This window comes from Podarcis cretensis (assembly GCF_951804945.1).
Source record: "Podarcis cretensis genome assembly, chromosome: 16".
Lineage (NCBI taxonomy): Eukaryota > Metazoa > Chordata > Lepidosauria > Squamata > Lacertidae > Podarcis > Podarcis cretensis.
In genome coordinates, this window is record NC_137186.1 from 25,627,368 (window position 1) to 25,643,376 (window position 16,009).

Here is a 16,009-nt window from a genome sequence, read left to right on the forward strand (position 1 = left end):
CCCACTTGGCCATGAAGCTCACTGGGTGACCTTGGGCCAGTCACTGCCTCTCAGCCTAACCTTCCTCGCATGGTTGCCACGGGGATTAAATGAGGATGGGGAGAACCTTGAGCACCTTGGAGGAAATGGTGGGATGTAAATAAAAAATTCGAGGTGAGTTAGGAGTGGCTGTTGATAGTCTTATGAAAATTGAGGAGTAGTCCTTATCCTCCATTAAAGGCGAGGAGTAGGGGTGGAGGGGGAATTTGAGTCAGTATATGTTGAAAGCCAAATCGGATCAAAGCCAAGCTTTCCCAAACAATATGCAAACCGAAACACAGCTGTATGTTGAAATTTGCACTTATCTGAATTTTGCAATGCAATTCTCTAGTCTTGTTTGTAAAAATGCACGCATCAAGGAACATATATGTATAAAAATTGAGGTATTGGTCAAAATGACATACACAAACACGTTGCATTTGAGAAAATTGCTGCCGGAAATATGTACATTAGTAAAAACTGCATGAATAATGTATTCGGAGAAATTTGCACTAAAATGCTTCCAAGTTTTCATGAACGTTTTTATTATTATTATCATTGCAAATTGCCACAACATTTACAGAACAGCGTTTAAGATTGGGGAGAAAATGTGAAACTCAAAGAACCGAACTGGATAGATATATTTAGGAGTGTCCAACCTTAGCCAGAGGAGTGCTAACGTACTTCAGCAGAAAGCATCTCTTTGCAGGAATGTTGTTGCTCTTTCAGTTATAAGATGAGGTCAATAACCAAGCTATAAAACAAACAAAAAATGCTACTACAGTATCTGAATGCAATGAGACCACCTGGGAGAGGGAACTGGGTGGGAAGGAACGCTGGGATATTATACTCTGCTAAATTTTGCATATCAAATAAGACCCCTGTGAGTATGAGCAGGCCTCTCCTGGTACGCTGAAATATACAATTGTACCTTGGTTCTTGAATGCCTTGGTCCTTGTACATTTTGGCTCCCGAACTCCGCAAACTCGGAAGTGAGTGTTCCGGTTTGCAAACGTTCTTTGGAACTTGAACGTCCGACTCAGCTTCCGTGGCTTCCGATTGAGTGCAGGAAGCTCCTGCAGCCAATCGGAAGCCGCACCTTGGTTTTCAACCATTTTCGGAAGTCGAATGGACTTCTGGAACGCATCCCATTTGAGAACCAAGGTACGACTGTACACCTAAAATGTACCATTGGTTACTTCATGCAATGCAAGTTGGCTAGATTTTTTTGTTGTATGTCGCTCTGAGTTGCTTTGGGCAAGATAAAACAAATAATTAAAAACAAACAAACAAACAAACCAGAAGGGCCTTGTCTGCCATCGTATTTTAAAAAGGGTGGGGAGAGAGGCAAGGAGGTGGGAGGCTGCAGGTGTAGTAAAAGTATTTGTCTGTTAAATCACTACACCAGCCTCAGTCTGCCACCTGCCTGTCTTATTATGACCCCCCATCTCAGTGTTGTCCTTTTGCATCTCAGCAGGGTGGGGGACAAAACTAGAGTTTGTTCGCTCCACCTCTTGTTGACTGGCTCCGCCTACTGTTGGTCTCCCAGCCTTCCGCCCTCCCAGTCCCATGGAGCATGTCCTCTCACTGTGTGTGTGTGTGTGTGTGTGTGTGTGTTTCAGGCCACCCAGCCAAAGGGGCTGTCTTCACACCACAGGGGCCCTTGCGCTCTGCCGCTGTGTGAGATTTGCAAAGGCAACGGCAGCAAGGATACTCATCGCTAAGCACTGGAAAACTCAAGATCTACCCACACTGGAAGAGTGGCAGATGCAACTGATAGACTATATGGAACTAGCCGAGATGACCGGCAGAATCCGAGACCTGGGAGAAGAGAAGGTTGAAGAAGATTGGAAGAAATTTAAGATTTACTTAAAAAAGCATTGTAATTTGGTTGAATGTTAAGATGGAGGCTAGATCATAAATAATTGACCACGATGGGAGGGACGCAGGTGGCGCTGTGGGTTAAAGCCTCAGCGCCTAGGGCTTGCCGATCGAAAGGTCGGCGGTTCGAATCCCTGCGGCGGGGTGCGCTCCCGCTGCTCGGTCCCAGCGCCTGCCAACCTAGCAGTTCGAAAGCACCTCCGGGTGCAAGTAGATAAATAGGGACCGCTTACCAGCGGGAAGGTAAACGGCGTTTCCGTGTGCGGCTCTGGCTCTGGCTCTGGCTCTGGCTCTGGCCAGAGCAGCGATGTCACGCTGGCCACGTGACCCGGAAGTGTCTCCGGACAGCGCTGGCCCCTGGCCTCTTAAGTGAGATGGGCGCACAACCCCAGAGTCTGTCAAGACTGGCCCGTACGGGCAGGGGTACCTTTACCTTTACCTTTAAATTAGATGCAATTAGGATGATAAGTGAGATTGAGGGAAAACCTTAAACCTTTGGGAGAACTATTAGATTATATTCTAAATGAATGGGACATAAGAATGTAAACAAGATGATAAATTGCGGGCAAGAATTGACAAAGATGCAAGTGGGAGCGGAAGACGTGAGGGAGTCCAAAGAAGTTAAGAAATTATGTTATGATATATGTTACATTGTTTATTATATTTGCATTTATGTTTAAAAATCTTAATAAAAATTGATTTAAAAAAAAAAGAGAGATTTGCAAAGGCAAGCTGGCTGCTTTCGCCTGCCCTCCCCCAAAACTGATCCATATGACGAAGCTGTAGACCGAACGTCAAAGGCGGTTAGTCTCAAAATGGTTGTGTGCTAGATGAAGAGTCTCGTTGAAGCAAGGCCAGCGACTCTCGGGCGCTGTTCCACTGACATGGTTCCTTCTGCGAAGAGCTGGCGATTAATGCAAGAGTTGCCAGCCCAGATCAGCCAAGCTGCTCTGCCTCAGCCTGACAGCGGTCAGCTACCTGGAGAAATATGCAGGAGCTACCTGTGAGACAGATTAAACCTGTCCAGGGGGCTGTGTCCCGCCAGTCTTGCTTCTTGCCGCTGCTTAGGATTCCGCCTCCCGGCTTAATGGTTCTTCTGCAGGCAAATACTATTGCACGATTGCACCTGTCTGCTTTTGACTGCTCTGCACCAGTCAACTGTCTTCCTTTTCTCGCGCAATTTCGCCTCCCGTTACTGGCTTTCAAAATGTTTATTCTCTAGCTCAGACTTGCCCTCCAGAAGATATTACGGACTGCATCTTTCATCAGCTCCAGGAACAATGCTGTACTGGCCAAGCTGTGATATCATAATGATTAAGGCCTTAAATCATAATTTTAGGTTATATTTTAGTGACTACGTTTTAATTTATATATTTTTAACTGTTGCTAGATCTGTATTGTCCCTGTTATACCCAATTGCAAATTCAAATGTATCCCTATCGTGTTTTATGACTTCCTTGATATTGTATGTAGGCTGGAACTGGTCTGTGACCGAAATAATAAATTCATTCATTCAGTGCTGTACTGGCAGGGGCTGATGGGTATTGAGAGCTAGGGTGCTGTAGCAGTTAGGGTGTTGGACTAGGACCTGGGAGACCAGGGTTCAAATCCCCATGCAGCCATGAAGGTGACTGGGTGACTTTGGACCGATCACTCACTCTCAGCCTAATCTACCTCACAGGGTTGTTGTTAGGAAAATACACAGAGAGGGAGGGCTCCTTAGAGGAAAAGGTTGGCTATAAAAACAAATAAAATGTTTGTAGTCCAAAACATACGGCAAAGGCCACTCTAGCTTCTGTTTATTCTCTTTATTGTCCCATTTATATCCCGTTTTCCGTCCTAAGGAGCTCAAGGTGACACATACACAGTTCTCCCTCCTGTATTTTATCCTCACTATATCCTTTTGAGGTAGGTTAGGCTGAGAAATCACCTTCATGGATCACTGCCTTGCCGTGGCGAAGGGGCTTGAATAACTCAGAGAAGCTATGAACTATGCTGAGCAGGGCACCCAAGATGGAAAGGTCATAGTGGAGAGTTGTGACCAAACGTGATCCACCTGGAGCAGGAACCGGCAAGCCACTCCAGTATGATCATGGCCACTGGTCCCACCACCTCCTGGCAAATAGAAGGGGAAGAAATGGAGGTAGTGAGAGATTTTACTTTCTTGGGCTCCATGATCACTGCAGATGGTGACAGCAGCCACGAAATTAAAAGACGCCTGCTTATTGGGAGAAAAGCAATGACAAACCTAGATAGCATCTTAAAAAGTAGAGACATCACCTTGCCAACAAAGGTCTGTATAGTTAAAGCTATGGTTTTCCCAGTAGTGATGTATGGAAGTGAGAGCTGGACCATAAAGAAGGCTGATCGCCGAAGAATTGATGCTTTTGAATTATGGTGCTGGAGGAGACTCTTGAGAATCCCATGGACTGCAAGAAGATCAAACCTATGCATTCTGAAGGAAATCAGCCCTGAGTGCTCCCTGGAAGGACAGATCCTGAAGCTGAGACTCCAATACTTTGGCCACCTCATGAGAAGAGAAGACTCCCTGGAAAAGACCCTGATGTTGGGAAAGATGGAGAGCACAAGGAGAAGGGGATGGCAGAGGATGAGATGGTTGGACAGTGGTCTCGAAGCTACCAGCATGAGTTTGACCAAACTGCAGGAGGCAGTGGAAGACAGGAGTGCCTGGCGTGCTCTGGTCCATGGGGTCATGAAGAGTCCGACACGACTAAACGACTAAACAACAACAAAGGCTGAGAAATCGTAACCGGCCAGAGGCCATCACCCAGGGAGCAACCATTCTTATCCTTTGTTTAGAGAAATGCCTTTAAGCAGTGCTGTAGCATGGGTTGCCAGTGCCCAGGGCAGGGTAAACGTTGCTCCCCCTGCTGGACTGGGGTGGAGGTGCATGGAGCCCCATGAGGCATATGGCTGCAGGTTCTGCTGCTGCTGGCAATGGTCGTGCAACTTCTCGGCTTGGTGGCTCTGCTGCCTCCTGGCTCTGCCAGCTCAGAGAAGGGGCGTGTGGGCACCCCTTTACCAGCCATGAGGAGGAGGAGGCACTGCCCAGCCCCGAAGGCCTGCCTCTCCATGGCTCCAGAAGGCAGCAGGAGCTCAGCCGCACAGCCTTGTAGGGGCCCGTTGTTGCTGCCCTCTCAGAATTTTGCACCCAGGGCCACCACCCCTTCGCCCCCTCATACTGCGCCAGTGCCTTTAAGACTCATTTATTTCAGCTAGCCTGTCTTTTTGTGTTGGGCCTTGTTTGGTTGGCCTTTGTTTACTTATCCCCCCCCCTTAATAATATGACTATATTTCATTTGCCTACGAAGTGCCAATTTAAAACCAGTGCAAAATATAGCAGACAAATCGATGCATGAAACACAGCAAAGCTTGGGCTTTCTTTTCTTTTCTTTTTTTAGTTTAAATTACAGTGGTACTTGGTTGTCGAACAGCTTGGCTCCCAAACAAATAGGCTTCCGAACACCACAAACCTGGACATGAGTATTCCGGTTTGTGGACGTTTTTTGGAAACCAAACTTCCGACGGCTTCTGGTTGAGTGCAGGAAGCTCCTGCAGCCAATCGGAAGCCGCGCCTTGGTTTTTGGACGGTTCCAGGAGTCGAACGGACTCACGGAACAGATTAAGTTCGGCAACCAAGGTACCACTGTAGTGGCCCATCTAGTCCAGCACCCTGTTCTCACAGTGGCCAACTAGAAACCTTTCTCAGATAAAAGCATCCAGGACAGGAGGACTTCTGACCTCTGCTTAAAAACCTCCAGGCATCCATCTTGCTGAGACAACAATGATTTTAAGCTGGCATCTGTAAACAAAAATGCAAAGCTTTTATTTTAAGTTTAAATTAGATTGTATATCCAAGGGGCAAGGTTGCATTGGACAGTTTTAGAGGCAATACTGCTTCTGAGTACCAGTTGCTGGAAACAGCAAGAGGGGAGAGCGCTGTTGTGCTTGGGTCCTGCACATCCCCAATAAATAACGAGACAGTAATCCTGTTAACAATAAATTGATGCTGTAAATAGGATTCACAACCCCCCCTCGCAGAACCAGTCTGCCTGCCAAAAACCACTTGCCAGAGCCTTAATATGGAAATTGCTTTCTGTCCCCCAGTAGCGAGGAAAGGATTATTTTTCATGTAATGCGTTTTGAGAACATCACCTGTAATTACACAGCTCCCTTTTAAGAGCTTTGAAAGACTCTTGCAGTAAAATGGCCATTACGGTGCCATCGGGTGTTAAGAGAGCAAAGGAGATGATTGCAAACTGGCTTTAGAGATGCTTGTCACAAGGCACACATTTTAAACCACGTTTGGAGGTTCAGGATGCAAGCGTAAGGAGCTGGTGGAAAGGAATATTGGCATGATTTATAAAGGAGCTCAGGTGGTGTGTATGTGGTCAGTAACATGTTGCTGTCCTTCCCTAAGACCCAGAGGGCTCTCTTGGAAGGATCCTTAAGCTCTCCAGCTATCAAGGTAGCAACAGTTGAGAGGAACAATGTAGAAATGATACACCGCGTGGTAGTTTGGCTTAAAGAGCTGGTTTTTTAAATTTGCAATGAGCATTATGAAAACCTATTTAATCCCCCTTCCTTTCCCTCTTTTGCTCTCTTCTTTGACCTCTTTCCTGGCCTCCTGCTCCAGGTTTCTTTCCCCCACAAAACAACCACCTACTCCAGCCTTGAAAACAAAAGATGGCTTGTGTAATCTCCAGAAGGACATCAAGAACGAAGCCCAACTGAGCAGTTGTCAACTGGCGTGGTGTGTGTGTGTGTGTGTGTGTGTGTGTGTGTGTGTTTGTGTGTGTGTAGGGTTTGTTCCAGCCTGTTTGGGTCATGTTGCTGATCCAGAGAGGTGTGCTTGACAATAGGAAAGCCAAATATTTGACATTCTAGATTAAGGTTTAGGAACTGGCAGCCGGTGGGCCAAACCAGGTCCATGATAGCTGTCATGAAATTCTATTCAGTATTGATCCGGAGCAGAACTTCAACGTATAGTTATCAGAGTAAAAACTTAAACACGTTGCAGGATTCCCAAAAAACAGACCAGAGGCAATTGTATTTCATCCAGCAGAGCTTTACTGCTACTGAAGGCAATTGAGCATAATGGTCACAAATCCAATACATTCAGGATTGGCACTGTCCATAAGAAATCCAGTTGCAGCAGACTTAACTTAAATTTACAATAACTTACAATGAGACTAAAACCTTAACACTAAGCATACTATGTACAGAACACCACACCAGAAGGAGAGAGAGAGAGAGAAAAAAAGAGTGAATCCCAGGCTCCTTCTGGCCTTATTATTATAGTCAGCATGACCTTCGCAACAAGAGATAACAATCAGTTTAAGCCAGCTGTACTAAGCTTCTCTGGAGGAATAACCCAAACATCATGAACCTTCTGCTTGTTTCTTTCACACAGAGAAGCTTCCAGAACCCTCTTGAATTAATTAGAATAGGAAAGATCTCTACACATCAGATCAACACTTTCTGCACTAAAAATGCAAACTGACAATAGCATCTTGTCAGGGACTCAGCGGGAGCGCAGGGAGGAGAGGAGATGGAAAGCGAGGGGGAGCAATCCGAGGGCAGCGTAGGAGAATATGACAGCAGCCCGATAGATTCCATGAGCCTCTCCAGCGAATCGGAAGATTCACAGAAGGGGGCGCCGATGGGCAGGGCAAGGGGCGACACAAGGGGGACACCCCAGAAGCAAGGGGCCAGCGGGGACTCCCAGAGCAGCAGTTGCAAATCAGGACCAGCTTCCCCACCAGAGCGTAGTGGGGGGGAGGAGTCCCAGGTGTCAGAGCCCACACATGCACCACCAGCGAGAGAAGATGAGTCAGGGTGGACCACGCCTCCATCAGAGAGCGAGTTAACGGTTAAGAGGAAAGTTGCAGGCTGGGCGCGCGCGCCAAGTTCAAAGGTACAGGCGAGCGGCACAGAAGGTAGCCCGGATAGGGAACCAGGTCCTAAAGCCCGCCGGAAGGAGGGGCAAGAATCGTCAGGGTCAGCGTCAGAGGAATCCAGGAAGGATGAGACCCTAGCGGGCAGGAGGGCCCAGAGGAGAAAGGAATTTAGGAAGAGGTGGAGCAAAGCGAGAGTCTTAAACTGGTGTGGAGGGGGAGGAGACTCAGACAGGACTACGCCGGTCTAAGGTCGGGACGTAGAGCTGCACGCTGCGGCTTTGAAATGGAGACTGAATCTCAATAAAGACTTTTGTACATAACTACAGCCTAGCGTTGGTCCTCTGTGAGCTGGGACCTGGAGGCAGCTCTGACACATCTATACCAGGGATTGTTAACTTGCTATTTCCACCACCCAAAAGGGGTTTTTGTGGGCCTCCAAAAGCTGTCATTAATTAGGGTTTTTGTTTTAATTCTTGACAGTTCCATGGGTCCACACCCCCTGTGATGCCAAAACTTTGTTTTCCATGGCCTCTCAAGGACCCCCAAAAACTGCCAATTTCTTTAATTCATTGATTGATTGATTCTTTAAGTTTTATCTTTACTAACTGCTCCTATAGCTTCCCCAGCATTGTTTCAAAAGGGATTTTGTGCTCCCCAATTCCCCACCTTTCAAAATCAGCCCTTATTTGTTCTGAATTTAACCATGAATCATTAAAAAAAACTGATTTAAAATAGTAGAAGATTCTATAAAGACTTGCTGAATAGGAGGCAGATACGAAATAGCCTGCCTTTATCACCTTTTGGTGCCACACACAATCACTATCAAGGGAGAGAGACCTTTTTTAACAGAAATGTCTTTCAAAGATATTAACGCCACATTGTTATCTGTGCTGCTTTTCAGTTTGCTGCGGTTAAATTTGAAACTATGGGTTGCATTTTATGTTGTGTTTCTTTGCTTCTCTCTCTCTCTCTCTCTCTCTCTCTCTGTCTGTGTGTGTGTGTGTTAGAAATTTAGAAATAAGCTAACAGTTGTTTAGGAGCCCATCTTACAAAATTCAGCTCGGATTGTGAATTCCAACACTGAGCATTTGGAACTAGAAATGCTTGTTAGAGAGCTCTGCTTTGCACATCTGTGTTTCCCCAGGAGTCTGACCTGTCCTTGTTCCACCTGCAAAAAAGCAGGGCTTTTAAGCTGTCAGGAGCATCTTGCCGTATTGTGCCTTTAATTGCTACACAGGGGATTGCCTGTCTTGTCTGGACTCCGCTTGACTAAGAATAGGAAAAGAGGGCTAGCCATTCTGCCTGGCTTCGGAGGGGAGGGAGGATGGGAAGGAATTTGCAATGTGTGTGTCTGTCTGCGTGTGTAGCGGAGCTTATGTCCAGGGAGGGGCTCAGTACCGGATTTACGTGTAAGCTAAACAAGCTGTAGCCTAGGGCCCCACCGCCAAAAAATTTAAAGGAAAAAAACAACTGGATGTACATTTCCAAAATACAAGATAAAAAACAAATAAAATAAAATCTACATACAGCAACAGTGTTTTGTGTTGTGTAGGCTCCTATGATGTAAGTAATGGGCCCCGCCTGCTAGCCTGCTCCCTAAAAATATCACTGGTTTGCTCATTTCTGTATATAGGGGGCCTACATTCTGCATGTGCAAATGGCTTTAGATACCTATTAGGTCCATAAACTACCATATAGCATATATTCAATGCAAAAAGCAGTGACAATTTGTTGTTGACAAAGGGCAGCTGGACATATAAAGAGCCCCATTACCTTCAGTAGCTTAGGGCCTCATCAAACCTAAATCCAGGCCTGGAGGGGCTCATGGTCTGCCTCAAATACCCGAGTCTGAACACACACACACAACACACACACACATACACCCCAGTTGTGCAGCTGTATATATTAAATAAAGGATGTGAACTAAACAGGGATATGAGCTCAGTTTTCATGACTGTTTCCATTTAGGGGTTCGTGGCTGCAGATTTAGGATTGCAGGGTGGGGTGGCGGGAGTCAGAGCACTAAATAGCATGTGCTGTTGTGGAATGCGAATATCAGAGAGCTATTTTTTGCAACAACAGCCTTGGACTCTCTCTCCCTCTGTGTGTGTGTGTGTGTACATATGCGTGTGTATGTCCCCATCTGGACTGGTCCCTTCATTTTCTCCTGGAGCATACCGTATTTTTCGCTCTATAAGACGCACCAGACCATAAGACGCACCTAGTTTTTGGAGGAGGAAAACAAGAAAAAAAATATTCTGAATCTCAGAAGCCAGAACAGCAAGAGGGATCGCTGCACAGTGAAAGCAGCGATCCCTCTTACTGTTCTGGCTTCTGGGATAGCTGCGCAGCCTGCATTCGTGCCATAAGACGCACACACACATTTCCCCTTACTTTTTAGGAGGGAAAAAGTGAGTCTTATGGAGCAAAAAATACAGTAATTCAACATGCTGTCCCCACCCCCCGCCCTGGGTTCCACATACTCTTTGCTAGAAACCTTGACAATTCTCTGCCCTGGCAATCCAAACCCTATGGCACCCCCCACCACCACAACCCCCCCCCCAAATAAAGAAACCCTGATTTCTTCTACCTATATAGATTATGAAAACACAGCAAATGTGCATAGGTTGTTTTTATTTTGCATGGTTTTTCAGTGCACAAGTCTAGTTTTGCTAGAACCTCCACAACTCCTGAAAATCTTATTCATCCAGCGTATCTCTGGCTTTACAGGTTTCATTGGGTGTTGCCTGTATTCACAGATAAGACTTAAAGGTATATTCACAGCCTAAAGTGCTAGTAACCAGCTTTTAAAAGGAAAGGAAAGGGAAAAGACTTGAGATCTTCTGGAAGTTGAATTTTAGACCCAATTCCATTTTCTAGGTTCTTGTGTAATCTGAACATACCCATATAAAACGTCCTGTGGATTAATGTCCCATTAAGTGGATTAATATCCCATTAGGATTCCCATTAGGGTCTTCTAACCTCATATGAGGGACCACTTAATTGTTCTAGCTGTGTATTTTGGCTCCTGATGATGCCCAAACATTTTTAGTGCCTGCCCGGCAGGTGTGACAGCCCCTTCCTCTTCAGACTTGCCAAAAGCAAGAGGTGCTTGGAAGCAACTCAGTATCTTTCTGTGTAGGTTCACTTTTGGGGAGCAGATTTTAAGTTTTTGGAGAGGCTTCCCACATGTGCTGGGGCATTTCCTGGGGGTCGCAGAGCCGCTGGCAGTGATTGGCTGAGCAGCCCCAGTGTCAGAGAGAGGTAGGGCATGCAGCAAAAGGACCTCTGGCTGCCATTGGCTGAACTGTTCAGGTCCTAGGGAGGAAGGAAAGATGGGGGGGGGAGAGAAGCAGAGGGGGGGCCTAGTCCCTACTCCTCCTCCACCAGTTTATGTAGCTGCCCCCGACAGGCTGTGCGCACACAGCCGGAGACTACGCTTGCATGGAAACTGCCTGTGCTCTTCCCTTTTCAATCCCCTCCTGGTTCTGGGAGACGGGTACAGGAGAGGGTTGGGAAGCATCCAGCCCTTCATTTGCCTGGCTTCCCGCTTCCTCCAGTGCTCCACCCTCCAGCTCCAGCATTAGCTAAAGTTTCCCCTGCCTCTATCTCTTGCCTCCTGGCTGGTACAGGTCCCCACAAATCACTGCCCCCCTCTCCCAAGTCAGGCTCCAGCTGCCCTCCAGCAACTATTAAAAGCCCTTTAAAAAAAAACAGTCAATTCCCAAAGCATTCTCGGAAGAAAACAGCCTTCATTTTTCTCTAGGAGGCCGACAAGGAGAGAGCCAGTCTCTGGCTTCTCTAGGGAGTTCCAAAGCCTGGGAGCAGCCACCGAGAAGGCCCTGTCCTGCATCCCCACCAAGCGTGCCTGTGAGGTGGCAGGAGCAAGAGAAGGCCTTTCCCCGAAGATTTTAGACCCTGGGCAGGTTCATATGGGAGAATGCGGTCCTCCAGATGGCCATAGAGTGCTGACCCTCCTAGAATCATAGAGTTGGAAGAGACCATCTAGTTCAACCCCCTGCAATGCAGGGATCTTTCACCCAATGTGGGGCTCAAACCCATAACCCTGAGATTAAGAGTCTCGTGCTGTACTGACAGCTCCTGCAGCTCTCCCCTGCTGACCCCTTGCCTTCTCTCTGCTTGCAGGCCTGCCGCGACTTCCTGGATTTAGCCGAGACCCACAGCCGCAAATGGCAGCGGGCGCTCCAGTATGAGCGGGAGCAGCGCACCCGCCTGGAGGAAACCATTGAGCAGCTAGCCAAGCAGCACAACAACTTGGAGAGAGCCTGCCGAGGGGCCCCCTCCCTCTCTACGAACACCAGCATCCGTGCGTCCAAAGGTGAGGAGGAGGCCTGCTGCCACGACTGCTTCCATATTTGACAAGCAGCTCTTGCCCTGCACCTTAGCTGGCTAGGGCCTTTCGCAGGGAAGGGCCATAGCTCAATGTTAGAGCACCTGTGTTGCATGCAGAAAATCTCAGGTTTGATTCCCTGCAGACCTCCAGGTAGGGCTGCAAGTCAATATACAGTGGTACCTTGTGTTACAGATGCTTCAGGTTACAGATGCTTCAGGTTATAGACTCTGCTAACCCAGAAATAGTACCTCGGGTTAAGAACTTTGCTTCAGGATGAGAACAGAAATCGCGCAGCAGCGGCGCGGCAGCAGCAGTGGAAGGCCCCATTAGCTAAAGTGGTGCTTCAGGTTAAGAACAGTTTCAGGTTAAGAACGGACCTCCAGAACGAATTAAGTTCTTAACCCGAGGTACCACTGTAGGCAATAATGAGCTGTGTGGACCAATAGTCTGACTTGGCATAAGGCAGCCCTCCTACATTCCTGCTTCATCCGGCTCTTTCCTTAGAACCATAGGGACTAGGAACTTAATTCTTTTTAAGGGGAAGGGCCAGAGCACCTGCTTTGCATGCAGAAGGTCCCAGATTCAATTCCCAGCAGCATCTCCAGGGAGAGACCCTGAAACCCTGGACAGCTGCTGCAGCTAAGCAAATCAGTCTCTTAAGCTTAAACCAAGAAAGAGTATTTTCTATAAGACTGGATATCAATATACGTATCAAGACTTTGAGATTAGACCACTGGAGAAGCCCGGAAAACTATCTTGGGAGTGTGCTACCTGCAAGCCCCAGTAAAAGGGCCCCATCAGGGGCAAACAGAAGCCTCTTGATTACTTGGACTGCCAGGGCGAAGCAGGTGCAAAACGCCAGCACCCTGTCTACAACTTCATTAACATCTATCTACAACTCCATTAGCATCTCTCAGTATTTTGAATAACACCGAACTTACCTTTTGTTGGTATCTTCGTGAACTTACCTAAAAGACTGAGTTAAGCATTGGAAAAATCTACAGTGGTGCCCCGCAAGACGAATGCCTCGCAAGACGGAAAACTCGCTAGACGAAAGAGTTTTCCGTTTCGGAGGTGCTTCGCAAAACGAATTTCCTATGGGCTTGCTTCGCAAGACGAAAATGTCTTGCGAGTTCCTGCGGGTTTTTCCCCCTTTCCCCCCCACTTTTTCTAAGCCGCTTATCCACTAAGCCGCTAAAAGCTGGTAAGCCGATAATAGCGCTAATCCGTTAAGCCGTCAATGGGCTTGCTTCGCAAGACGAAAAAACCGCTAGACGAAGAGAATCGTGGAACGGATTCTTTTCGTCTTGCGAGGCACCACTGTATTGAAACCAGACATTATAAGTTCATCTTAGGTTGGGTAGTTCGCAAGTCTCTGTAGCTTTGTTTAATGTTTTGTATTTTTCCTGGCAAGGTGCCATGACGGATGAGGGCTGGCGGTAGAGACTCTGGGGCCTGCATTGCAGGGGTTGGACTAGATGATCCTCGGGGGGGGGGGCCTTCCAACTCTACAATTCCATGATTCTAACTCCCATCAGCCCCAGCCAAGCCAGCGGATTTGCTCACCTGGGTATTATTGCCTCTCTGCCAGCAGGGAGCGTACAGAGCGTGAAAGCGGAAGCCAGTGATGAAGATGAGGAGACGGAGTACTTCGATGCCATGGAGGACGCACAAGCTTTCATCACAGTAGCTGCGGATCCATCGAAGCACCACCGGTAGGTATGGCACCTGCTCCCTGGGAGCCGCCAGGCAGTCGGAAACCCTAGCATAGCAAAATCCACTTTAAAAAGAAGAAGAAAGAAACTGACCTTCTGCTGTTAGGGAAGTGACAGGGAAGTGCATTCAAAAGAGTTGGAATGGACGCGTCATGAGCAGGAAGTTGCATAAGCAGCCACCAAGCAAATAAGAATGGAAGACTGTTGTTGTATAACCTGCCCACAAACAAATCAGAGTAAACGTTTGAGAGTAGATATACAGTGGTGCCTCGCAAGACGAAATTAATCCGTTCCGCGAGTCTCTTCGTCTTGCGGTTTTTTCGTCTTGCGAAGCACGACTATTAGTGGCTTAGCAGCTTAGTGGCTATTAACAGCTTAGCGGCTTTAAGAAAAAGGAAACAAACTCGCAAGAACTCGCAAGACGTTTCTTCTTGCGAAGCAAGCCCATAGGGAAATTCGTCTTGCGGAACGACTCAAAAAATGGAAAACTCTTTCGTCTTGCGCGTTTTTCGTCTTGCGAGGCATTCGTCTTGCGAGGTACCACTGTACAGGTGAAACTTGGAAAATTAGAATATTGTGGAAAAGTTCATTTATTTCAGTAATTTATCTTAAAAGGTGAAACTAATATATGAGAGAGACTCACGACATGCAAAGCGAGATATGTCAAGCCTTTATTTGTTATAATTGTGATGATCATGGCGTACAGCTGATGAAAACCCCAAATTAACAATCTCAGAAAATTAGAATATTAAATGAAATCGGCAAAACAAGGACTGCAAGTAGAGCAATATTGCACAATGTTGCACTTTGCATGTCATGAGTCTATCTCATATATTAGTTTCACCTTTTAAGTTGAATTACTGAAATGAACTTTTCCACAATATTCTAATTTTCCAAATTTCACCTGTAATCTACCAAGATGATCAAGGGTCTGGAAACCAAGTCTGCTGATGAATGGTTGAAGGAGCTGGGTATGTTTAGCCTGGAAAAGAGACCGAGAGGAGATATGACAGCCATCTTCAAATCTCTGAAGGGCTGTCATGTGGAAGAGGGAGCAAGCTTGTCTTCTCCTGCTCCGGAGGGCAGGACTCGAACCAACAGCTTCAAGTTACAAGAAAGGAGATTCTGACTAAACACCAGGAAGAACTTTCTGATAGTAAGAGCTGTTTGACAGTGGAACAGGGTCTCCCTCAGGAGGTTGTGGACTCTCCTTCCTTGGAGATTTTTAAGCAGAAGTTGAATGGCCATCTGTCACGGATGCTTTAGCTGAGATTGCTGCATTGCAGGGGGTTGGACTAGATGACCCTTGGGGTCCCTCCTAACTCTACAATTCTATGATTCTATTATTCTAACATCAGCACAAGCTTTGTGCAGGCAGATCAGGATGAATGCAAAACAAATAGGCTGTGTGAAAGAGGCCATTTCCTCTCTTTGGAGCACTTGGCAATGGATAGCAGGCCTCTTTTAGATCTTGCCCATTTTCAACAGACAAGTTTGGCTTTTCGTTAGATGCTTAGAAGGCCACCCCTAATGAGTGGGCCAGTTGCATTCAACTTGAAGTGGGGGAAAGAAACCCCCTTTCCTTCAGTGCCTCCAACCTATTCAGTGAAAGAGCAGATAAAAGAAAGTTCTTTTTTAAAAAAACAACCGTGGAACTCACTGCCACATGAGGAAGTGAGAACCAACTTGAACACTTTAAAAGAGGATTGGACAGATTCGTGGAGGAGAGGGATACCAGAATGGCTATGCTCTGCCTCCACAGTCAGAGAGGCATCAATGTTTCTGAATACCAATTGCTGGGAACCTCGGGAGAGAAGAGGGCTCTTGTGTTTGAATCCTGCTTGTGGGTTTCCCATTGGGGCATCTGGTTGGTCACCACGAGAAGAGGATGCTGGACTAGATGGACCACTGGCCTGATCCAGCAGCCTCTTCTTCTGTTCCTGTGCCCAGTTCACTCTTCTCACCTGCCTGGTCCAGAAAATCTTGCCTTTGGGGCTTTGGACAACCTGGCTAGCAAGCTGGCTTTGTAGGAATGTGAAGCCGTGCATTTGCATATCAGAACCCCCCATTTGTGACACTCTTTCTCAACGGCATGTTCTGCAGCAGAGGCTTCCATTGTG

The 16,009-nt window shown here is 47.0% G+C and overlaps 1 protein-coding gene and 1 long non-coding RNA gene across 9 annotated transcripts in view; one reads left to right on the forward strand and one right to left on the reverse strand.

Annotated features, from left to right (window-relative positions):
- OSBP2 (oxysterol binding protein 2) overlaps positions 1-16,009 on the forward strand; it is a gene marked incomplete at its 5' end in the record, with an annotated part of 154,075 nt that overhangs the window by 111,735 nt on the left and 26,331 nt on the right. For 6 of the 7 annotated variants that reach the window (XM_079956592.1, XM_079956594.1, XM_079956598.1 and 3 more), the window contains 2 exons: positions 11,967-12,159; positions 13,766-13,889. In XM_079956592.1, the coding sequence (XP_079812718.1) occupies positions 11,967-12,159; positions 13,766-13,889 (317 nt within the window). The remainder of the gene's footprint in view (positions 1-11,966; positions 12,160-13,765; positions 13,890-16,009) is intronic. The other variant, XM_079956593.1, reaches the window with a different exon arrangement.
- LOC307205090 lies at positions 460-15,950 on the reverse strand. 2 transcript variants are annotated; one of them, XR_013833855.1, is made up of 3 exons: positions 15,854-15,950; positions 13,741-13,954; positions 460-772 (listed from the first exon to the last, which is right to left on the reverse strand). It is a non-coding gene; the product is annotated as an uncharacterized lncRNA (long non-coding RNA). The 2 variants fall into 2 exon arrangements; XR_013833856.1 differs by having other exon boundaries at positions 13,741-13,936; positions 15,854-15,939.